This window comes from Neofelis nebulosa, chromosome 2 (assembly GCF_028018385.1).
Source record: "Neofelis nebulosa isolate mNeoNeb1 chromosome 2, mNeoNeb1.pri, whole genome shotgun sequence".
In the NCBI taxonomy this organism is placed as follows: Eukaryota; Metazoa; Chordata; class Mammalia; order Carnivora; family Felidae; genus Neofelis; species Neofelis nebulosa.
This window is the reverse complement of record NC_080783.1, coordinates 184938733-184964104: the sequence shown is the minus strand read 5'-3', so window position 1 is coordinate 184964104 and position 25372 is coordinate 184938733. Positions and strand designations below refer to the sequence as shown.

The following is a 25372-nucleotide window of genomic DNA, read 5'->3' as shown; positions in this document are numbered from 1 at the left end:
GACTGACACTAGCAACTAACGGTGAGGATGTGGAGAAACTGGAATTCTCATAGTTGAAGGGAAACGCAAAAATGACTCAAGCACTTTGAAGAACTCTTTGACAGTTCCTTATAAATATACAGTTCATAGGGACGCCTGGGTGGCTCAGTCAGTTAAGCGTCAGACTCTCAATTTTGGTTCAGGTCATGATCTCACAGTTTGTGAGATCGAGCCCCGGGTCTCAGCTCTTCGCTGAGCATGGATCCTGCTTAAGATTCTGTCCCTCTCCCTCTGCCCCTACCCTGCTAGGGCTCTCTCTCTCTCTCCCTCTCTCTCTCTCTCTCTCTCTCAAAAAAAAAAGAAAAATAGTTGATAGACATATACTTATTTGGGAGAATTGAAAAACATATATCCCCAAGAACTCTGGGACGCAATATTCATATAGCCGCTTTATTCGTAACAGCTAAAACCCAGAAACAATCCAAATGCCCATCAACAGGTGAACAGATAAATTGTGGTACATTCACGCAACAGAATACTACTCAACAGTAAAGAAAGAACCAACCTACTGATACATGCAAGAATACGAAATCATCTCAAAAACATTATGCTCGGTGAAAGAGGACAGGCACAAAAGAGTATACTTGTGTATGATTCCATCTATAGAAAACTCTAGAAAAGGCAAAGCTAATCTATAATGGCAGAGTTCAAGTCAGGGTTGGTGGTAGAGGAGAGATGACAGCAAAGAGGCACAAGGGACGTCGCTGGGGATGAAAATATTCTCGGTCTCGATTCATGGTGCTGCTTACACGAGCGTATGTGTGTCAAAAGTCAGTAACCTGTATCCTTCAAATGGGTGCATTTCATTGTGTATAAATCATGCCTCAGTAAGGTTGATTGCAAACATTTTTTTTTTTTTTTTGTGGCCTGGCTTCGGTCTTATCCTGTCCAGGATGCCATCGCTGATCAATCCTGCACTGATACCCCTCACTCTCGCTGTCCTCCAGAGCAGGCCCCAGAGCCCCCGGCGGCAGTCTGACGCACGCTGCTTAGGGCCAGGCACACGAACAGCAGTAGCTATCTGGGGACATGAGAGGAAGTGGATTGATGGTGTTTGCAAAAGTGACAGACACATCTGCCAGGAAGTAGGGTCACTTCCTCTGACCCTCAGTTTCCCCATCTCTAATAGGGATGGGGCGAGGGGACCACAGGATCTCTCTCCCTTTTATCTCTTATCTCTTTCAGTGTGCCGTCTCTATCTCCAGCTCTCACTCTTTGGGTCTGCTCTTCTTTCGGTCTTTAATCTGGCTCTCATCTGTGCCTCCTTCCTCTTTCTGGGTCTCCGCTCAGGTTCTTAGTGAGAGCTCCCACACCCCACAGGTACCCGGAAAAACAAGGAGCCCACTTCCCTGTCACATCCTAACAAGTCAGGCCCGACAGAGTCATAGCCGGTCTGCCAGCTCCTATGGGGTAACAGTGAGAGGGCGATGAAAAGGAGGGTGGGAAGGGAAGGGGAGAGTTGTTTTAAAGGCACCATTAAGGAGACACATGGGCCTACCGGGCTCTGTCACACAACCATGAGTCGCCAGGAAAACCTCTCGTCTGGATGGCCCTGCGTGGCCTGGGTTCTGCATGTCCAGCCTGGAACCCATTCCACAGGACAGGGCCCTAATGGAGTGGAAGAGAATACACGATTAACTGTCTGCCCCACCAGGCTTGAGTTCCTCCTCAACTACTTCGTGGCTGGTGGCCCTAAGCAAGTTACTGCACTTTTCCCTGCCTCAGTGTCCTCATCTCTAAAATGGAGGTAAAAAGAACACATGATTCACAGGGTTATTGGGAACCTATGACACATATATAAAAAGCTGAGCACAGAGCTGAGCGCCGTCTCATAAATAGAAACTGTAACTTTCTTATGAGCCTCTACCCCACCCCGTATTCAGGCCTACAGATACTGAGATGGAAGAGAGAGATACAATAGCAAGGATTACATGTTCTGCCAGACAGGGGTATGCAAAATGCTTTGGAGACCCAGGAGAGACTGTGTGTGTGTGTGTGTGTGTGTGTGTGTGTGTGTGTGTGTGTTGGGTATTCTTGCTGGGAAGGATCAGACTAGACTTTGCAAAACTGGTGTTGTCTGTCTTGGACTGGGAGTAGCAGGGTCAGATGATGGGGAAGTGTGATAGCAGGTGCAAAGGCCCAGTGGTGGGAAGGGAAGGGTACATGTGGGGATGGTGAGAAGTTCAGTGTGACTGTCACTGTTATACAAAGGGGCTACACAAAGCGGTAGATAAGGCGAGCATGGTGGGCCAGGGCTATCCAAAATGCATGCCCACGCAGCTTCACTCATTCCTTTATTCCACACTTGCTAAGTGTCTAGCTTGTGCCAGACAATATCCTGGGTGCGGGGGTGACATGCTCCCCTTGCTTGGACAGCATGCTCTGCACTAGGTTAAGAAATCTGGCTTCCTTCTCGTTCTATTCCTAAAAGCTGTGGTGGGAGAGCAGTCATCCACCCTCTCTGGAACTCAGTTTCCTCATCTGTACAGTGGGCATGGCCCCTGCTTATGCATTCATTTTAAACAAACACTTTTGAACAGTAATTCTGGGCCCCGTGCTGGCTGCTGGGGATGTGACAGGACTCAGAGCCCATCTGGGCTGCCTGCCAAGGCGCCGAGGCTTGTGCCTGCGAGGCTTGGGAGAATGCAGAGTTGCTGAGTGGATTAAAATATACATGGGCTGGGTACTGTGCTCCTCCCAGGTCAGTCCCACCCTGGTCTTGTTTCCCAGGACCATACACTGGGGCCCTGTTGCAATGGGTGGCAGGGGGAGGAGAGGGCGGGGTGCACACCAAGTAAATCTCCTCTAAGCAGAGGGAGCCAAGGGCTTTGGCTGCCCTGGGACTTCCAGGAGAGCAGAAGTTCCTGCCTCCAGCTTCTTCTCCTGTGTCCCTTAAACATCCCTCCAATATGGTGCCAACCACTATATCAGGGGGATTGTGTACCCCAAAGAGCTCCTCGGAGACAGGTCTGGTTTATCTATGCCCCAGCATATCATAGAGACAGAGTAGCAGCACCGCAATGGTATGTTGAAGGAATAAGAGTGACGGAACTGGAGAAAGAAATCGAGCGAGAGGGACACCACCCAGCAGGAACCTGGGCCGTGAACTTGGAGGAAGCCCAAACTGCCAGCCCTCCTGGTCCTAGAAACCAGCCACCAAGAAGGTGCAAGGGCACCCTGTGTGGCCCTCACCAGGAGAGAGGAATGGTTCCACAAACATACAAGCTGTGAGTCGCAGCCCCTTCCCGGGGCAGCCCAGGAAGTGCAGGCTCTCGCGGGGGTAGGGCTGCTGGACACCTGGTCTCCACAGATACTCTCCGTGCTGGGTGGAGAGGAGAGCACAGGCGGGGGCTTCAAGAGTCACAGTGCAGGGCCCTCCGGGTGATTCTGGGGGTTTGGAGCAAGTCACTTACCAGGAGTGACTCCGCTATGGTCCCTGTATCTGCCCCCTTCCAACCAGCATCTTATCAAGGTAGGAACTGAGCTTTATGAAACTGACACACATGCTTACTTCAAGCCCCTGCTGCTGCCGAGGGGAAAGGAGGAGGAGAAAAAGAAGAAGGAAAGGATAACATGGGCTCCGAAGCCAGACAGGCCTGAGTTCAAATCCTGACTTCACCTGTGTGACCTTGGGCACATCACTTTACCATGGAGTCTCCATTTCCTCTCAGGGGGAATCCTGACATAATGCTCAGGTTAAGAGCAATGGCTCTGGAGCCAGACTGTCCAGATTTGAATCCTTGTTCTTCCTAGTGGCTGTGTGACCTCAGGGAAAGTTACTTAACCTCTCTGTTCCTACTTTCTAGCCCATAATGGGGGTAATAAAAGTATCCACCTCTTAACATTTGTTGTGAAGAATAAGTTAACAAATGTTAGAATAGGCTTAGAACAGAGCAGGTGTGCTCACTGAACTATTGTTATTACTTCACTGAGAACTTCTATGAGTGTTTGCAGGTGAACCCGCATGTTTGCTTCTGTCACTTCACAGGGCTATTGTGAAGTCTAAATGAGGTTCGAGTAGGACTTGGATAAATATGGGCGAATATGATTTTGCACATGTGTGTCTGTGCACACGCAAGTGCATTTCTACAACAGCAGGGCCTAACGGTGCCTTTTCTTCCTCTGTTATGATCCCCAGGGTCTAGCACAAGATATAGCAGGGACGTTCGGCAAACCTTGTGCCTGTGACTCTTCACTGGACGAGGGGATCGTACATGGTCCCTGACTTCAAGGAGTTCCCAGCCATGGGTACACATAACCAACACACAAGTTGGCTGTAATAAATCTGGAAGAGGACAAAAAGAGAACCGGAGGGAGGATTATGTAAAGTCAAAGGAGAAAAATGTCGCTTCCACAACAGGATTCTGGGAAGGTTTTCTGCAGGATGGGGAGGGGATGTGGGACAGAGTAGACTTTAAGCTGGGTTTTGAAGGATACACACAGGGTTTGAACTCATGGCGGGTTTAGAGGCAAATGAGCTGGGAAGTATATGTGTACGCACAGACACTGCCTTTTTTTTTTCTTCTTCTTCATAGTATAAGGAGAAAAGGAAGGGCCTAGGTTATTGCTTGATACCTAACTTACTCAGATACCATGGCCTATGATAGGACAGTCTAGAGTCCTGAATTCCAGTCCCAGCTCTGTGCTTACTGAGCTGTGTGGACTTGAACAAGCCCCTTCTCTTCTTGGGGTCCCAATGTCCTCATTTGTACATTGAGGACCCAGTGATTTCTGAGGACCCTGAAGCTCTGACACCCTCGAATACCTGATGTCATCTTTTCCATTGTGTTTCTAATTAGTCCCTCTCATCCTCCTGGTCCCAGACCACCCACAAAGAGGCAGGACACAGGGCTCTCCCTAAATCCATCCTTTTCCTGGAGTTCAGCCTCTGACCAGGAAGTGGAAAACAGGATTTCCTCTGAGGATGTTCTCTGTGACCGACAGTTCCGGTTTGGGGAATGGAGAGGAGATAGGGAACATCACCTATGCTTCCAAACTCTAAAAACCCCTTTTCGTGGGTTTGAGGTTTCTTTCCACACTGGACTTTGAGCTCCTTCAAAACAGGGAATGTATAACTCAGAGCTGGAGAAAGACATGTTGCTTTGGGTTCGAACAGATATTCCTCAACATTTTGGTGGGGGAAAACTGAATTCTCTTTTTCTTTTTAATTCTTTTTACTTTTTTTTTTTAATTTTTTTTAATGTTTCTTTATTTTTGACAGAGAGAGAAAGAGATAGAGAGAGAGAGAGAGAGAGAGAGAGAGAGAGAGACAGAGCATGAGCAGGGGAGGGGCAGAGAGAGAAGGAGACACAGAACCGGAAGCAGGCTCCAGGCTCTGAGCTATCAGCACAGAGCCCGACGTGGGGCTCGAACCCACAGACCGCGAGATTGTGACCTGAGCTGAAGTCGGACGCTCAACTGACTGAGCCACCCAGGCGCCCCTTTTTAATTCTTTTTAATGTTTATTTATTTTTAGAAAGAGACAGAGACGGAATGTGAGCGGGGGAGGGGCAGAGAGAGACACACAGAATCCGAAGCAGGCTCCAGGCTTGCTCTGAGCTGTCAGCACAGAGCCGGACGTGGAGCTTGAACCCACAAACTGTGAGATCATGACCTGAGCTGAAGTCTGATGCTTAACCAAGTGAGCCATCCAGGCGCCCCCTTTTTTTTTAAGTTGTGAAATACATTAAGCATTATAACAAGTGGGGAAATTTCTTTTTTCTCACCTGTGACTGTGGCAATCCTTCAAAACCCTTCACGGCCCAACTCCAGTGTTCTCTCTTGCAGAAGCCTCTCCTTCCTCCGGATTTACAAACCACTCCTCACACCCTGTATTTCTGCATCACTGCTTCATAATCACAGCATGCCGGAGATCAACAGGCTAGCCCTTCACTTCAAAAATGGGGAAACTAAAGCCTAGTGACAAGAGGTGACTTGCCCAAAGGGAGAGAATTCGGGGCAGAGCAACAAGAGGAACCCAACAGTTGCTCCCTCAGGGTTCTTTCTAGCATATTTTCTCCCTATCTTTGGTTTCTTGCCTCCAACTCCATCCTCCAGTGCTGTGCCTCTTCATTTCTCCTTGCTTTCCAACAAGCCGTTCCCACTGCTGGAAATGGCACTTCTTCCCCTTCCCTATTCTATATAGTTCTACTACGAGGGCTGGCCTCACTGTCCTGCTAATGTTTGCATGTCTCTCCCCCGTTAGATTGAGATCCGACAGGGCATTTGTCCCATGAATCACCTTATGCTCAGCATCTAGAATGCCCAGCAGAATCAACAAGGGATACCTGTTGAATGATCAGGAGGAAAACAGGTGCTGGCGAGGAGAGGAAGAAAGGGGAAGAGGCCTCTGCTGGGGCTAGATGCTATGGAAAAACACAAGGTTGATGTCCTGGTTGTTAACTATAGATGTGTGGCCTTGGCCCAGTTGTACCTTATCTGTCTTTCTCATTATGTGTTAAGAGGGGGTTACTGATGCCTGCCACACATACTTCAGTCTGGTCCGGGATGGGAGGATTACATGAGGAAGTAGTTGGAAAGCACTTGGACAAGTGTGAAGCAGTCTGCTAACCTAAAACACTGTCAATAAGTTTATTTTGCAAGCTTAAAGCCCTCTCGGTTAATCTAGGAGGCTAAGAAAGGTTCTGCCCACCCCCCCCCCCACCACCCCCTTAGTAACATCTAGAAAACAAAGGCACAGAAACTTTTGTTCTTCTAATTTCCTGGAGCTCTTCCACTAGACTCAGTTGAAGATTCCCAGGATGTAAAATCATTGAAGTGAGCTCTTTAACATTAACAGAGCTGGGGCTGCCTACTTTAGGACACGAGTGAAAAGGGTAACTTCTGGTGTTGGCTAAAGGGCGAGCGGACTCCTTCTTTGGCACAAATAAGGCACGGCCCCTTGGAGGACAGCACCTACTCGAAACTGCACTGACTACAGTATTCGGAATCATTCATTCAGCTCAAGATGTTTGTTGTAGGAAGCTCTTCCAGGATTCCTCAGGCCTCAAGAGGAGTTGTATTTCTTGGTGGGCTTAATAAGAGCTTGGGCTCTGGAATTCTACTTGAGTTTGCACCTCTGCTAGCAATTTGCTTGGGTACATTATTCCCCTCAGGCTGTCCCCTCATCTAAGAGAATGACAATCACCAACCAGCTCGGGTCAGCAAGGAGGCTTAAATGAACCGCTGCATGTGAAGTGAGCACCGGCACGTGCTAAAATGATGGAAGCGATCAGGATTATGCATCTGTGGCTCCTTGCAGTCTGGATCACTCCTTTTGACTTTTCAACTGTCTCATACTGTGGTTTCCAGGGTGTATCTGTTTTCCTTAGAGTCTCTGCAGCTGGCAAAGGCAAGGTTTAGGTCTAACTTGCCCACATCCACTTCCGTGCCCCTTAGCACAGTAAGGTAAGGCAGAGGACAAGTGAGCACAGACTAGCCAGCAAGGGGTTCAGAGGCTGAAAGAGGAGACATTTGGTGAAGGCAGGGGTGCCAACTGGCCAGGACCTAGACGAATGGGTTTGTTTCCCAGAAGCTGGGTAATGGAAGCTCCATCGTTTCCTTATTCCATTTGAAGAAGCACCCGTGTATCTATAAATGGTATGCGGTGGGACTGGATGAAAGGGAAAACTTCAGGCAAATGTCACTTGAGAGGCAATCATATCCAGAGTCTTTTAACCCAATTTTCCCAGTACTCATGCTTTCCCCAAAGATGCCTGAAAGCTACCTTAGCAACGAATTTACCAAATAACCTCCCACAGTAAAACATTCTTAGACAACTTTCCAGAGGAGGCTTCAGTGATGGCCCCTCTTCTCTAGACATGCGTTTAGTAGAAAGAGACATGTTTGGTTGAATTAGTCTGCAGTCTAAATTCAGTTTCCAAAACTGCTTAAGTGTCTTATCAGAGGCCTTAAATTAGATGTGGTAACAGAGGGGACGGAATTAGATTTTGCCTAAAAAGCCTCAGGTTCAGTTTTTATTGTTCAGACAGAGAGCTTCTTGTTTGGTGTGAAAATTACAGGGTTCCCAGTGATAATGGTATAGTTAATGAGGCTGTCAGTTAATTCACTAGCATTCTCAGTTTTTTCAATAATGTGCAATCTAAATTATACCCACACTCGCTTCTTGGGTGAGACATTGCAGGCTAATGTTAAACAGAGCACACTTGAAGTAGCACTGACAATTCCGTTCCTTAAAAGTTGACTCTAGTGAAGACTTTAAGTGGGTTTTTAGGCTATTTATTAAAATAACTAAAGTCCCAAATGTAGCCTATGGAAACAAAGGGAAACACAGAATCATTATGGCCATTTCTACATCTTGATTTTAACCCCAAATAGCAGCGCTGCAGGGAAACAGACACCGACCAGTCCTGGCTCCAGTGGGGAGGAAAGAGCACAGAGCAACCAGGCTGCTAACTAACTAAAAACTGTTTTTATCAGATTATTACCTCAGAAGGCCCCAAATGAGCTGGAAAGTATTTAGAGATACAAAGTCCCCTTCTTTCCAGCTTCCATATCAAACTTTGATAGAAGAAAGTGACATCTAAGTTAACCTCAGCAGAAGAGCTTGATCTCTCAAGTGAATGAGGGCTTTTTCCTTTTATATTTAGAAATACGAATTTTAAACTTAATTTTTTTTTTTTAAATTTTTTTTTCAACGTTTTTTTTTAAATTTATTTTTGGGACAGAGAGAGACAGAGCATGAACGGGGGAGGGGCAGAGAGAGAGGGAGACACAGAATCGGAAACAGGCTCCAGGCTCCGAGCCATCAGCCCAGAGCCTGACGCGGGGCTCGAACTCACGGACCGCGAGATCGTGACCTGGCTGAAGTCGGACACTTAACCGACTGCGCCACCCAGGTGCCCCTAAACTTAATTTTTAAGAAGGTGGGAGAAAAAAAGAAGCAACCCTAACAACTTGGATGGATCTCAAGGACATTAAGCTGAGTGAAGACTTATTTCATCAAGTTACACACCGTGATGCCACATTTATATTAACATCCTCAAAATGACAACACTGGAGTGATGGAGAATAGACCACTGGTTGTCAAGGATTTGGGCTGGAGGCGGGTATATTTTAAAAGCATAGCACTATGGAGTTTCTTTGCTGTGATGAATCAGTTTTGTATGCTGATTGTGGTGGTGCTGAATCAAATCTATAACAAGTGACACAATTTCATAGAGTTATACACCAAAAAGTAAATAAATGAGTGCGTGTAGAAACCTGTGCAACCCAAAAGGTCTGTGGTTTAGTTACTAATATTGTACCCAATGTCAATTTCTTGGTTTTGATCATTTGCTATGGTTATGTAAGATACTATCATTGGGGGGGGGGGTGGTCACTGGCTAAAGGGTACACCAGAACTCTCTGCTATTATTTTTATAATTTTGGGGGAGTCTAAAAAGTTTTTTTTTTTTTTAACAAGTGTAGAAAGAAGGATACGTTATAGCAGCGTACAAAGGAAAACAGTAAATCTGAACATTTTTATTAAGTTCTACTAAAAAATATTAAAACACGTGAAATACTCAAAGTCTGTAAAACACACTCATACTCAGTAATTTTCTTATTTTGTGATAGTTAGTGCTATAATGTTGAAAATGTTACATAACATCAACCTACCAGACTGCAAGAGTTTTACTTCCACAGAATTCGACAAATATGCATCCTAATTAAGAGAACATATATACTTGTTGTGTAAAAGATCTTCAGGTTATTTTTAAAAATAAAATTTTCCCCTTAAATTCAATAAGGGTGGGTTTAGTTAATTTAGTGAGGGTCATGATAAGTCTATCTCATGTTCTTTTAGGTGATAGTGGGTAGATGCAGAGATGCAACATGCTAGGAAAATAGACTTACTTTTCACAAAGAACAGTTCAGATTTAGAGCTGGATACTACCTGTGTACGTAAATTTGTTTAAATGACTGGTCTCGGGATTTTTTTTAAAAAGTCGCAGTGATGCTGAACGGCTCTATTTGAACAGAGAACCTCACCTCCCACCAGTCAGCCATCTCCCAGACCATCAGGTTGCTTGTTCGGCTTTTGGCCATCAGCTGCTGCCAAGAAACAGAGCGGCCCTGAGAATGCTTAGGGATCCCCAAACCACCAAGTGGCTCTGGCTTCCCTAAGTCTCTTTGGGAGACACCCCATCCTCACATCAGGAGGGTGGTGAGTTTAAGGTTCAAAATAGTTTTGGCAACTGTCTGAGCCGCTTTACATCTAAGAAGGTGCCTACTGAATTCATACTGTTCATCTGCTTTAAAGTTTCAGGTTTTAAACTTTCGGGAAGAATTGGAGAGTCCCTTTCATTTTCTTTCTCAGGATGTTGGGTAAACTCTGCTTTTCCAGTTCGGAGGTTCACTGCAGGACTTGGTTTAAAGTTTTTTAATAAGAAAGCTGGGTTTTCATTCAATTGGTGCATTGCTTTTGGCCGCACAACTTCATTTGTAATATTTCTCAGTACTGGCATATCTGTGTGGGTGCTCACGGGTTCACAGTTGTGACAATTAATTATTTCACAGGTGTTCCTAGAGGGCTCTTTCTGACAGTCTAGTTGCTCAGGTGTGGATGTAAGGTTTTGATTCAGTAAATGTTCACTCTTGCCCTCTGTATTGTTTGGAGGCTCCTCTTCATCTTCACTGTTGTCACTGCTTTGAATGAGTCCGTATCTCTTCATATATTTTTTGGTTGCAAATGACATGTTATTTGGTGAAATTAAACTAAGCCCCACTGTGCTTCTGTCTGTATTAATATGTAGAAGACTAAAAGATGAGTCACAGTTATTTTGGTTTGATCGACTGAGGGATAGTTGTGACAGCTGATTTTCATTTAAATATTTCAGAGCTATAGCATTCGCCTCCATGCTCAAATCCACGCCATTGGGGCTTAAGCCACTCATACCAACATTAGCAAATGACATGTAGTTTAATCCAGAAATCACTGCTTCGGGGCTGATGCATGCCAACACACTGAAAGACACAATGGAGCAGGCCATCATTTATCTCATTTTGAGTACTAAATGCTGTTATTCTAAATGTGTTCCATTCTAAGAAAGCAACAAAAGGTTTCCAGCTTCAAGATTCACGGTGCTTTTTGATCTGAGTGTGCAAAACATCTAAGTCTTAATGATCCAGGTACATTCAAGAGATAAATATGGTACACTAGAAGGTAATCCATGATTCAAAGACTAAAAGTGGAACACAAACTAGTTCTCCTAAATTTATACATCAGTCATGATTTTAAGAACAAATACAATGCCCCCAAATGTAAAAGCCATTCAATTTTGGTAAAAATAAATAAATAAATAAATAATAAATAAATAAACAAAATCAAACAGAGCAAATATCTGATAATGTAACATTTACAAGCTTTGGTGAGTAGCTCAGAATATGAAATTGTCCGTAGTTGAAGAGACTCCATTTGTAATGAGTGAAAAACATCAACCAGTCTCTGGATATGGGCTACTGTATGTATCTCTGTATACACTAATTTTCTTTCATTAGATATAATCCTCAACTTACTTTTGGTTGGTGTCATCTCATTAATATTAACTAACTGACTTGCCTTTTTCCTTTATATCATAAATACAATAATAATAGCTGCTAATTTTTACTGATGCCTGATTATGTGCCAGGCACACTCAGTATCTCATTTAATCCTCACAGAAACCTTTCTCAGAGGTATCTTGCCTTTCAAATATTCCAACCTCATTCTACACTCTATACAACAGTTCACATTTACATCATTTATTGGCAGTCCATATATTTAACTCACATTTCTTTTTTTTCTCTTAACTTTTTAATGTTTATTTATTTGAGAGCGCACAAGCATGAGCGGGTGAGAGGCAGAGAGAGGCAGAGAATCGGAAGCAGTCTGTGCTATCAGCGCAAAGCCTGACGCGGGGCTTGAACTCATGAACTGAGATCATGACCTGAGCTGAAGTTGGTCACTCGACCAACTGAGCCACCCAGGTGCCCCTCTTTTTTTTTTTTTTTTTAATGTTTATTTTTGGGAGAGAAAGAGAGAACACGAGAGGGAGAGGTGCAGAGGTGGGTGGGGCACAGAGGATCTGAAGTGGGCTCTGCACTGACAGCAGAGAGCCCAATGAGGGGCTCGAACTCACGAACTGTGAGATCATGTCCTGAGCTGACCTGGACGTTCAATGGACTGAGCCACCCAGGCGCCCCTAATTCACATTTCTTATTTATCATCTAGCTCCTTCATGAAAGCCCATGAGGGCAGGTATGTTTAAATCCACCACCTCATGTCAATATCCTTGGTGCCTAAACAGTGTCTGGCACATAGTAGGCACTTAGTGAATATTTACTGTATGAATTAAAGAAATAAGTACTATTATCTTTATTTTATAGCTGAAAACATTAAGGAATAGGGATATTTTTTTTTTTTTTTTTTTTTTTTTTTACTAATTTGCCTAAGCTGAACAGCTAAGAATTGAAAAGCTGAGCCCAGGTCGCCTTATTCTCTAGGGCTCTACCACCCCTGTGTTTCACTATTATTTTGGTATCAGTTTTTCTGCTCCCTAAAAATTAGAGTCTTTTGTGTACTGTTTGTTGTGGTAAACATTATATTCTACTCAAATACACTGTAATTTTGCATATCACCCGATGAAGAAATTCAGTTGTTTTATATGTGCCAGCCACTGTCTTCATCCCTACCCCCATAAAACCCAAATAATGAGCAGGTATTTTCATTCTGAGAAGTATCTGAAATTTTGAAGAAGCTATTTTCAACCATTAATATTACTGAAACCAATGATATCATCATCAAACAATGAAACAGTGTGCTCAATAATGTTGGTCTTTAAAACCACCTTATAATTTTCCCTTAATCTTCTTGGTACTTAGGTACTTAATATGATGGAAGAGACACCAATATATCTAGACATTATTCTTTTATGAAATGTTCACAGTGATAATATTTTCTAAATATAAAATCTTTTCTACTTTCTTTGCCTATTTCTTCAAAATTATAAGCAATTTGCATATTAAATCAGAAGACCTGTACAAGTTAAAAAATATATATCTCTAGAGATAATATTAATGTAAATAAATTAAAACTTCTAATTCAAAATGCTAAATATTTAGAAAAAGTAGGTCTAATTTGTATTACATCTTCTTTTATTATAGAATAGCTAAAGAATCTATATACATCCATAAACCAGTCACTATCAGTTTAGAAGGTTCTTCAAGTTTCGTTGTGTAACACAGCTAGCTAATTTCAATTAGGGGTTAGGGGAAACAACACTACTTTGAAAACAAAAGAGATCAATAAGGCTCAAAACGAATGCATATAAACACTAGGGTAATTAAAGATGAGAAACAACAGGAGGCCACTCACTAGTCAAATCCTAACAGCCTTGAGCACAAATATACTATGTTAGCATCTCATGAGATGGACAGTCTCAAAAGGATGATGAGAGTCCATTTATGCTTCTATAGGAGAGTCCCAGGCCAACAACTATTCCAAAATTACAAAAATTATTCCAACTTAAAGATGAAAACTAACTTTGACTTTATTGTTCTGTTTGAATACCAATTAGTAAACTCCTACTTATCCTACACTGGGTTTTCAACTAATAAGTAGAAAGGAAGGAAGCGACTAAAGAGAATGCTTAAGATCTGTTTTGAATTTGAAAGGAATTGGAAATATGCCTGTAGAGGCTGCTGCCAGACCTCAAACCAAAATCTCCATCTTCCCTACAATTTCTAGGGGTTGTTTAGCACCTTCTTTCATTGCTCTCCTGCCTTTGGACCCTCCTAATCTCTGCAGTTCTGAACCTGGAAAGCAGAAAGGAAATCTTCCTTCCCTTGTCTCAGTTACTCATCTGGTGGGAGGATCTGCTTCCGAAGTCTGTACATGAAATGAGTTCTCACATAGGTAAATGACAAAGAATAGGTGGTTTATAAACTAGGGGAACAGTGTAGATTGTAAGAATTATAAAGAGTACTTTCCTGGATTATTAAACTACAATTTGTAACACTATTTCCATAGGAAAATGTACCTTAAATTCTAAACGCCTGCCTTATGAACTTTTAAGCATACCAGTTATATTATACTCATAGATGTTAAAAGGTAACAAGGCCACAAATACGGACAATAAGTACCACAGAGGTGCTAAAAATAAAGCATTCACTGTATGCTTCAATGATGACCCAAACAGATGGGATTTCACAAATTGAGCAAATGACTCATGGAAGGCCCACCAAGTGTGATAGAAGCAATGAAGATTCAGAGATATATACTACTCATGATCTTGCTGGAAAACCTATCACAAGAATAGGCTATAGAATAGGCTATATTAGGAACAAGTAGTCTGAGTAAAAACATCAATATTCTGGTGAGGGGCCCAGGAAAGCTTGACAAAGGAGCTGCCATCTGAGTTCAGCCTTGAAGGATAAGAGGATTCTGGCAGGCAGAAAGGTGAAAAAGAATATCCCAGGTGAAAGTAACAGTGAGCAACCTTGCAAATCCCAATGGTGGGTAAGCTGGAAGGCTGGCAGACAGTGGTAGGAGATTATACTAAAAAAAATAAGTTTGGGGCACCTGGGTGGCTCAGTCGGTTAAGCGTCCTTCGGTTTAGGTCATGATCTCATGGTTCAGGAGTTCGAGCCCCAAGTCAGGCTCTATACTGACAGTTGGGAACCTGGAGCCTGCTTCAGATTCTGTGTCTCCCTCTCTCTCTGCCCCTCCCCTACTTGTGCTCTCTGTCTCTCAAAAATAAACATTAAACAACAACAAAGTTGTTAAAAAACAGAACAGCTTAAGACAAAAAACAATATGAATTAATTAATTAGGCTTTAGATTCTTTCAGCCTAAGATTAATGACAAACAAAATCTCACTTCTTTGTGTTGGAGAAACAGTTTCAGTGTGGTTTCATGTTTAATCATAATAATATGCAGAAGCCATTAATAATCAATAAAATATAAATTAAATAGTTTAGGGGCGCCTGGGTGGCTCAGGCAGACTCTGAGACTCTGCAGAGTCCCTTCTACCGTGTCAGGAAATGTAGCTCCAGGTTCTTGGGATTAGGATTAGGATTAGGACATGGGCATCTCTGGGGGTCATTCTTCTTCTTCTCCCAGGGTCATTCACAAAGGTTGCTTTTGTTATGGTGGAGAGGTCACAGCAAAGCTTTCTTTAAAAGGCTAGACAGTGGGGCTCCTGGGTGGCTCAGTCAGTTAAGCGTCCGACTTCGACTCAGGTCACGATCTCACGGTTCGTGAGTTCGAGCTCCGCGTTGGGCTCTGGGCTGATGGCTCGGAGCCTGGAGCCTGCTTCCAATTCTGTGTCTCCCTCTCTCTCTGCCCCTCCCCCGTTCATGGTCTGTCTCTCTCTGTCTCAAAAATAAATAAACGTTAAAAAAAAAAAAAGTTTAATATATTTTTGGTCTAAATTAGCACACATGTTCAAAAGGACAATTTTAATATAGGGTAATTATAATACAGTATGAAAATACTGCTAATGTTAGGTACCTCTCCTATGTGTTTCTACAACATACTATATATATCCTTCCTTTTCATAGGCGGTAACAGAATATATCATAGTTGACTATGTGTCTTTTCCACTGCACAATGGGCTCTGTGAGGGCAAAGATGTCTTCAACAGGTTATCTTGTATACCATGATGTCTCTCAGAGCTGGCTCAAAATAGAAGCTCAATACGTATTTATTGAAGTAAAATGAATGAAAGTATTGGCGAAATAATACATATAGCTGGTAAGACTATAAAACCTTCTCTTTCAGAAAGCAATGTCACAACAGCTTTAAAATTTTCCTACCCTTTTGACTTAGTCTTTCCATTTCTGAGACTGTAAGGCAATAATCCTAAACTAAAAAAAAAAAAAAAAAATGCAATCTTTGCAACAAGATGTTCATTACAGCAACATTTCAAAAGGGGCACCTGGGTGGCTCAGTCGGTTAAGCGCCTGACTTTGACTCAGGTCATGATCTCACCGTTTGTGAGTTTGAGCCCTGCACTGGGCTCTCAGGCTCTCTGCTGAGCAGGAGCTCACTTAGGATCCTCTGTCTTCCTTTCTCTGCCCCTCCCTGAGCTCTCTCTCCCTCTCTCTCTCAAAAAATAAATAAACATTAAAAAATTAAGTAGTAAGAAATTGGGGCGCCTGACTGGCTAGCTGGAAGAGCTTGTGACTTTTCATCTCAGGGTTGTAAATTCAAGCCTCACGTCAGGTGTCAAGGTTACTTAAAAATCTTTTTTTCGCCTAATGTCTGATTATTTTTCAGAGAGCGCAAGCAGGGGAGAGGTATAGACAGGGGAAGATAGAAGATCCGAAGTGGGCTCTGCGCTGACAGCGAAGAGCCCGATGTGGGGCTCAAACCCATGAACCACGAGATCATGACCTGAGCCAAAGTTGGACACTCAACCGACTCAGCCACCCAGGCACCCCCCAAATAAAAATCTTTTTTTTTTTAAATTAAAATTAAAAAAAATAAATAAATTGAAGCCAACTTGACAAGTTCTTTTCTGTTCTGACAAAAGGGAAGGGTTAGGTAAACAAATGCTATATATCCCACTTAATGGATTAGGATATATCCCCATTAAAGATGATGGTTGGTAAGAGTTACAACAATTTGGAAAACATGCTTATTTCCCAGTGTAAAGCCAAAAAGAATTTGTTTTTTTTTTTTTTTTGGTAGACACAACACGGTCAAAACACAAAGTAGCAAACTATACACCACCATCAGACCTAACCAAAAAATTAAATAAGCAAGAGAGCAAAACAGTAATAAAACAAAACAAAAAACAAACTATGGACTTTGGAATTAGAGAGAGTAGGTCTAAAATCACAGGTATGGTGGCCTTGATCAAATTGGTACTTAATTTCCTTATCTATAAAACAGGAATAATAATAGTGTCTACTATATAGATTACTAAGGGTTAAATGAAAAATACTGCATAAAAATTCAGCACAATTCCTCACACACTATGAACGCTCAATAAATGGTTGCTGTTGAAAATTATTTTAGAGGGGGGAAAAATTAGAGTGGTACCTCAGTCAGTTGAGCGTCCAACTTCGGCTCAGGTCATGATCTCACAGTTCATGAATTCAAGCCCTGCATCGGGCTCTGTCCTGACAGCATGGAGCCCACTTCAGATTCTATCTCCCTCTCTCTCTGCCCCTCCCCAGCTTACACTCTCTCTCTCTCTCTCTCTCTCTCTCTCAAAAATAAGTAACATTTTTTAAAAATTAAAAAAAAAAAAGAAATTCTCCAGAATTAAAAAATTATTTTAGAAAAAGAAAAGGAAATACAAAAGCAAAGTTTTAATAATAAATGAGTTTGATTGGGATGAATATGGTTTTTCTACATTTTACAAAATAAGTTTATATTACTTTGACAATGAAAACAAATATCAAGTTCTATTTCCAAAGTTCTACAATATTTTATACAACTTATACCATATAATAAAATCTAAAAGATTTTTTTCATATAAAGATATAACTATGTTACTTACCCCTCTATGGAAATACCTAATTTAACATATTGCTTTGAACCGAAAAACAATTTTTTTCATATTGGCTTTCACTTCCTTGAGAAAATTATCTTACATGAAATTAAAATCCTATCTATGAACGTATATCTATGAGTTTTTCAACTGCTAATCAAATTTTAAAAATGGGCATAGCCCACAATATTAAAATTCATAAAGAAAAATGTTAAAATTGTATATATAGTAAAATTGCAACTGTTCCTTTTTTTAATTTAATTTTAATTTATTTTTGTTAACGTTGGAATCATACTGAAAATGCTTTATTTATTTATTTATTTATTTATTTTTCAATATATGAAATTTATTGTCAAATTGGTTTCCATACAACACCCAGTGCTCATCCCGAAAGGTGCCCTCCTCAATACCCATCACCCACCTTCCCCTCCCTCCCAGCCCCCTAATTTTTATTTTTGAGAAAGAGAGTGAGTGAGTGCAAGTAGGGGAGGAACAGAAGGAGAGGGAGGGAGAGAATCTAAAGAAGGCTCCATGCTCAGCATGGAGCCCGATACGGGGCTTGACCTTCCGAACCCTGGGATCATGACCTGAGCTGAAATCAAGAGTCAGACGCTCAACCAGCTGGGCCACCCAGGTTCCCCTGCAACTGTTTCTTAAAAAACTGATTTTCTTTGGATGTTATTAGTTCAAATGACATTCTCTTCATTTCCTAAAATGCCAACCCTGAGCACATATAATTTTCATAGTAGAGATTTACAATGTAAATTGTTATGTAAATAAAGAACAGAACAATCTTGATAAAACAATGACTACCCCACAATGGTAAATCAAAAGGCTCTACTTTCCATTTCATTCTAAGCATCTAAAAAACAAATCAAGTTCATTATATGCTGAAAATTTATTAATTCCACTGTTTTACTGTAAAGACATTAAAACTGGGTAACTACTACGAAGAAATAATTACCTAAAAACTACTCCCCAAAGGCACCACACCAAAACACAGTGTTCCACAGATGGCAGGATAATTTGTATATTCCAACAGACATTATACAGCCTCTGTCTTACAGTATTGAGATAAAACCTTCAAAAATGCTAGCCTTACTCTCTTATACTGTTGGTAGGAACATAAACTGGTACAACTCATTTGGTGGGCAATGGCAACAACTACCAAAACTTTAAATGCATATATCCTCTGATCCTGCCTACTTCTAAGAGTTGATCCTACAAAGATATTTGTATCAGCTCCTGTAGAAAGATGTTTACTTAGCATTGTTTGAGATAAGAAATAAGAGATTCAGTCTAAGTCCATTAACAGAGGTCAGGTTCACTATATCCTGTGTACAACAGAGTATTATGCAGCTGTTTAAATGCATGAGAAAGAACTACACATACCTATAAAGAAAAGTATCTAAGACATAATGTTAAGCAAACAAAACAAAAACAGATTGCAACACTCTTCACACACATATACACCTGAATATGCACAACATTTTTACAGAACACAAAAGAAACAGTTAAGAGGAGTCAAACTGAGGAATTTGGGGAGTGGGAGCTTTTGCATTTTATCTGATATTCTTTGTATTATTTAATATTTTCTCTTTTTTATTTAATATTTTCTTAAAACATGAGACCATGCTACTTTTGCAACTATGAAACAAAAATAATTAACAGAAAACAGGCTAATCTTAATAATACAATTTTCAGATTTTATCCTTTTAAAAATAAGTATGTGATAAAGATCATCTTTGATGAAGAAGAATCTGAACAGAAAAACATGGCCAATTGTAATAGGTAAGCAATAAGTAAAGTTTGTATGACTAGACTGTTGAAAACCCATTTCTAGGGAAAGGAATGTTTTTGCCTTTTAGTCGACACAACTGCATAACCGAACGTCCAATAGGTGGTGCAGACCGTAGCACCTCCAGGAAGGCCTTCTAGACACCAACAATGAGTAAAGTCCATTTCTTTCTCCAAGCCTTCCAGAGCATTTTGTTGGCATCTTCCCCCAGGAGGGATTTATGTATATAAAACCTACTCTCCTACTAAAATGAAGACCCTAAAGGGTAGAGATGATCTCTTAGTCATCACACACATAGTAGGCCCTGAATTCATGATGCATCAATTGAATGGAGTGGCGAGCTTATACTTTTTCTCATGAAACCGCTGCAATACATCTACAATTTTTTTTGATCTTTTAAAACAAATTTTAAAGTTACCTGGCATGATCCACTTTATGTGCATTTTTATTCACTTTAGTGGGAGAATCAATTTTTACTCCAAGGTTTCTTAGTTGTTTAAGGGTTGCATTAAGAACACAATCTTTGTCTGCTGGCCCTGAATCACGTTTTTTTTTCTTTGTATGGTAAACATTTTGTGTTCTGGTACATTCATGGCTGATAATTACTGCTTTGGTGGACGGCTGCTCAGCTTCTTTGGAGGAGCTATTCAGTAGGTGGTTCACTTGACTCTGATGAAAAAAATGTATTTGAAAAATCACTATTAACAATCTTAGGAAACAAAAGTGTAAATAGCAGCATAAGCAAGGCCAGGGAAAAGCGAAATAATATCTTGCCAAATTCTATAAAGAAGCAAATATATTTGGAAATTTTTTATACTATAGGGTTTTTATAAAGGCAGCCCATCTTAACAAATAATTTCATCAAGGCTCTGAGGAAATTTAGAACGTCTGTTCAGAACTTGTTCATTTTAAAACCAAATTTAAAATCATTTCAGTAATATTTCAAGTGTTTTCAAGGGTTTATAGTAGCTATAAATTAAAGTTCTAAATCATGCTTTCGTTTGAAAAATGGTAATGTTTCGGGCACCTGGATGGTTCAGCTGGTTAAACATCTGATTTTGGCTCAGGTCATGATCTCACGGTTTGTGAGTTCAAGTCCTGCATTGGGTGAGCTCAAGCCCCACTTCGGGTGAACATGAGCCCCACTTCGGGTGAGCCCTGCTTCTCTCTCCCCCCCACTCTCTATGCCCCTCGCTCACTTGTGCACACACAGTCTCTCTCTCTCAAGAAAGGAAAATGGTAATGTTTCAGAGTTATAAATTAGATCTTTATGTTCAGAATCTGACTCTTCTCCTTTCTCCCTTTGAATGAGAATGACCTGTGATACTATCTCTGCCTTCCTGGCATTAGAGTACATTTCATTCACTGAGCCACAGCTGCTAGCACCAGTATAGGACCCCACAAGCAAATAACAATTATGTGTTCATTGATGGGTACCTAGGGCCCTATGAAGCATGGAGACATCCAGTGTTCCAAAGTCTACAGTTTGGATGGAAGTGACAGCCAGGGTCATTCAACCTTCAAGTCTCAGTTTATATTCCAACTTTTCCAAGACGACTAGGTGACTATTTCCTCCAACCAGAATTATCCCTTTTTAGTCCATGCTGCCTTTCTTTATAGCACTTCTCGGCCTGTCCTATAATTGCTTGCTACTAGTATCCATGTGCTATTTCCCCTAGATTCTCACGAGCAGAGACGACCATATTCATCTTTATATTATTCCCTTTACTTAGTTTATTTCTTAGACTAAGCTAAATAGTCTATAAAAATCTGCTTACCTGAACTCAGTAAATATTATCGTAAATATTCTCCTACTTTTCAACTTTCAAACTTCCTGCAAATTGTTGCTTGTTTTTTCTGGTACTAGCTTAATTTGAATTTGGCATAATATCAACACTTCTGTTTTAAAATCAGGTTCCACCCCCCCCCCCCACCTATCTAAGTATCTGATGACTGGCATGCTTATACTAAATTACTGAATTTAGGTTATCATAATCATGAAAAGCTAAAGGAAATAAATTATGTATCATTAATTTGGGGAAATCTTTTATATCAAAGTCCCAATCAGTTTAAAGACAGGAGAGGCTTAACTAGTCTACTTTAAACTAAATAATCATCTCAGAAAAAATGAAATGCATTACATTTCTTACCAATAAATCCTGGTATATTTTCTGCCTATCTGATGGTTGAGGAGGCAAGGGTTGTATCGCTTGCTCAGTTTTGGGTTCGCCTGATGTTACAGGGTTGTTACTAGCACCCTCTGTTGGTCCACTCTGTAAGCACATGCTTATACTCTCTGCTGGCACAGAATTTGCAAGGAACACGGGCACATCAGGTTCTTTTCTCACACCTGGAGAAGAGCTGCTTGGAAGGATATATAAATAATGTAAGTGTTAGTTATCAAGACACCTTTAACATATATTTGAAGTGCAGTAACTTTGAAAGAAAGGGATAAGACTCAAGCAGCATTCTGGCTTGTATTTTCAGATCTCATCTTGATAAGGCTGTATATAAGCCAGATCATGACACCTTTTTAAGTCATGTTATTTATATTTAGACAATTTTTTTTTAAAAGGCAAACAACCTGCTGATTTCTCCTGAACTTGATACAAAGGAAATTTTCAGAGTATCTAAAAATTATAAATGTATCATTTCTTCACTTCAAGTTTTAAAATATAGTTAAGGGGTGCCTGGGTGACTCAATAGGTCAAGAGTCTGACTTTGGCTCAGGTCATGATCTCATGGTTTGTGAGTTTGAGCCCTGCGTCTCTGTGCTGACAGCTAGAAGCCTGGAGCCTGCTTCAGATCCTGTGTCTCCCTCTCTCTGCCCATCCCCTGCTCGTGCTGTCTCTCAAAAATAAAACAAACGTTAAAAAAAGAATTAAAATATAGTTAAGTTCCTGGCAAATGGAGAGTTCATAAGCTGCCATTTATAATCACATTATATATTTGGTAGTACTTCTTTTCTTCTTTATGCTGTTCTATATTTTTCAAATTTTCTACAATAAGCATTTATTACTTTCAAACTTAGCATATAAACACATATCTTTACATTTATTATGGAACACAATATTAAAAAAACATTTCTTGTAAGAACAATAATCTGTGGCTAAAGTAGAGAAATAATAAAATATCAGCTAGCAGAAAGCTTACTGTAGGCCAGGCACTATTTCAAGTGCATTATCTTGTAAAATACTTACCATATACCAAAAACACATATAAGATAGTTACTACATATTATGCCCATTTGAAAGATGAGGAAATTAAGGCAGAGAGGTTAGATACTGCCCAAAGTTATACCAAATATGAAGAAAATAAAACTCATACATAGTTTAATGCCTAGAGATAACCATATTTTAGAGTACTTCCATTTATATATATATATTTTTACAAGTAGTATTTTATCTGAAAAACTGTACCATACCAAAGGTAGTTTGGAGGCAGCTTTTTAAAACCTAACATTAGGGGCGTCTGGGTGGCTCAGTCAGCTAAGTGTCCAACTTTGGCTTGGGTCATGATCTCGCAGTCTATGAGGTGGAGCCCCTCATCGGGCTCTGTGCTGACAGCTCAGAGCCTGGATCCCACTTTGGATTCTGTGTTTCCCTCTCTCTCTGCCCCTCCCCTGATATTGCTCACACGCTCCCAATCTCTCTCACAAAAATAAACATTAAAAAAAAAATTAAAACTTAACAAAATATCACAAGTATCTTTTCATTTCACTAAATATTCTTGAAAACAAGCTTTGTTACACAGTATTTTATTTTAGAGGTATAGTATAATTCTTCTAACCATAAGTCTTCTTTAAAACTCAGCTTATTTCCAATTTTCCCCATATTACTTAATTTTAACTTGATATGAAGTGCCTAGTACTCGTTTGGTACTTGATAAGCTCAGTAAATATTAGCTGAAATGAATATTTGTAAAATACCAGTTAAGTCATAATTCTAAGGAAAAAAATCCATAAATTTGACTACATGAAATAAAAATTTTTACATAGCAAAAAACATCAAACAAAATCAAAAGACAACTGACAAACTGGAAGAAAACATGCACAACATATACTACAAAGAGCACAACATATACTACAAAGAGCTAACATCACTAATGTAGAAGAACACTTAAAAAGTAAAGGGTGAAGGACCTGAGATTCTAGCAGAAATATGTGAGAGACGTAAACTTACAATTCACAAAGTTATCAAAATAAATCTTGACATGAAGAAGTGATCCAACTCATTCATAATTTTTAAAATGAAAATTAAAACTCCACCAATATACCATTTATCACCTATCAGACTGGCAAAAAGTTTGTTTTAAATATGCCAACATTTTGTTGGCACAGCTCTGGGAAAATAGGTAGTCTCATACACTGCTGTTGAGACCACAAACTGGTACAATTTTCTGCAGGGAAACATGGTAATATTTAACAAAATTACATATGCACTTAACTGTAGATGCAGAAATCCCACTTCTAAAACAATTCAAAAATGCACATACCACAAGGTAATCACTATAGCAATACTTATAACTAAAAATTACTGGAAACAGTCAAAATGTTCATAAGTAGATGTTTATTAAACTATGGTACATCCACATAGTGGAGTACTATATAGTTATATAAAAAAAGAAGATCACTAGGACTGATATGTAGTAATTTCCAGTATATACTGTTAAGAGGAAAAAAAGCTCAAAAAATACCTATGGTATGCTACTTTTCTACACTTCACATAAAAAAGAAGTATAATAAGAAAATAAAGACACAGGGAAGCCTTGGGTGGCTTAGCTGGTTAAGCATCTGACTCTTGGTTTTGGCTCAGGTCATGAGATCAAGTCCCATATTGGGCTCTGCACTGAGCATGGAGCCTGCCTGCATAAGATTCTCTCTCTCCCTCTCCCTCTGTCCCTCCCCTGCTTACACACACGCTCTCTCTCTTTGAAAAAAGTAAAAAGAGAAAAAGAAAACATAGACATATATGCTCGTTTGTGCAAAAGAAATGCAGGAAACCTGGGTGGCTCAGACGGTTGGTTGAGTGTCTGACTTAGGCTCAGGTCATGACCTCACAATTTGTGAGTTTGAAGCCCACGTCGGGCTCTGTGCTGACAGCTCAGAGCCTAGAGCCTGCTTCAGATTCTGTGTCTCCCCCACTCTCTCTCTGCCCCTCCCCTGCTTGCTTTCTGTCTCTTTATGTCTCTCAAAAATAAATAAACGTTTAAAAACCACAAATAAAATCAACCAGAATACGGAGGGACCCCCAAGTGGAACAAACAGTAACGAATCAACCTAATGATATTACAAACAAATAACCACATAAGGAAGTGTGGAAGAAAATAACCTACCTAAATAACTATGGAAAGAGGTATTTCATTGGATACTGTACGGTTAAAGGTAAAAAGAATTATAAAGAAATATACTCTAGTAAATCCATTTCAGAATTCTTAAGCAATTCCAAAACTACTTTATGTGTACACTAGAACTAAACAAATAAGTATAGTGTACATGAAAGCCAGGTTTCTCACTGTTAGGAAAAGAAGGTATAAATAAGAAAAAGGGATGTGTTGGACTGGAATCAGAGGATTGGTATGAAGTCAAGGATTTTCAAATATAGATAGATACATATAGAAATAAATATGGGAGGGGGGGTGTATCCTAGATAGGAGGGCCTAGAAGCACAGATACAAAGTAGCAATGAGTACACCTAGTGCCCAGATCTTGACTTCTAAATATGTTCTCTGGTACTACTGCTCCTGGTTTCTGTGTTTGAATCCAGGGTTGGGGCAGGGAAAATACAAGGTGAGCCTGGAACATCCTGTGGTGCCAAAAAATAAGAACACACGTGAAAGAGGATGGGGGCTTTTCCAGAGGTAACAGAAGCCAATCTAAAAGAATTTCCAAAGACCAGGGTGCCTGGGTGTCTCAGTCGGTTGAGCATCTGACTCTTGATTTCAGTTCAGGTCATGATTTCCCACGGTTTGTTGAGATCAAGCCCCATATCAGGCTCTGTGCTATAGCACAGAGCCTGCTTGGGATTCCCTCTCCCTCTCTCTCTGCCCCTTCCCT

The 25372-nt window shown here is 40.7% G+C and overlaps 1 protein-coding gene across 11 annotated transcripts in view; it reads right to left on the bottom strand.

The window, feature by feature from the left end:
- Window positions 1–9502: 9502 nt before the first annotated feature.
- STIL (STIL centriolar assembly protein) overlaps window positions 9503–25372 on the bottom strand; it is a 64043-nt gene continuing 48173 nt past the window's right edge. For 9 of the 11 annotated variants that reach the window (XM_058717471.1, XM_058717464.1, XM_058717465.1 and 6 more), the window contains 3 exons: window positions 21468–21681; window positions 19736–19986; window positions 9503–11004 (listed from right to left, as the gene is read on the bottom strand). In XM_058717471.1, the coding sequence (XP_058573454.1) occupies window positions 10218–11004; window positions 19736–19986; window positions 21468–21681 (1252 nt within the window). In that variant the 3' untranslated portion in view covers window positions 9503–10217. The remainder of the gene's footprint in view (window positions 11005–19735; window positions 19987–21467; window positions 21682–25372) is intronic. The other 2 variants (XM_058717472.1, XM_058717470.1) reach the window with 1 other exon arrangement.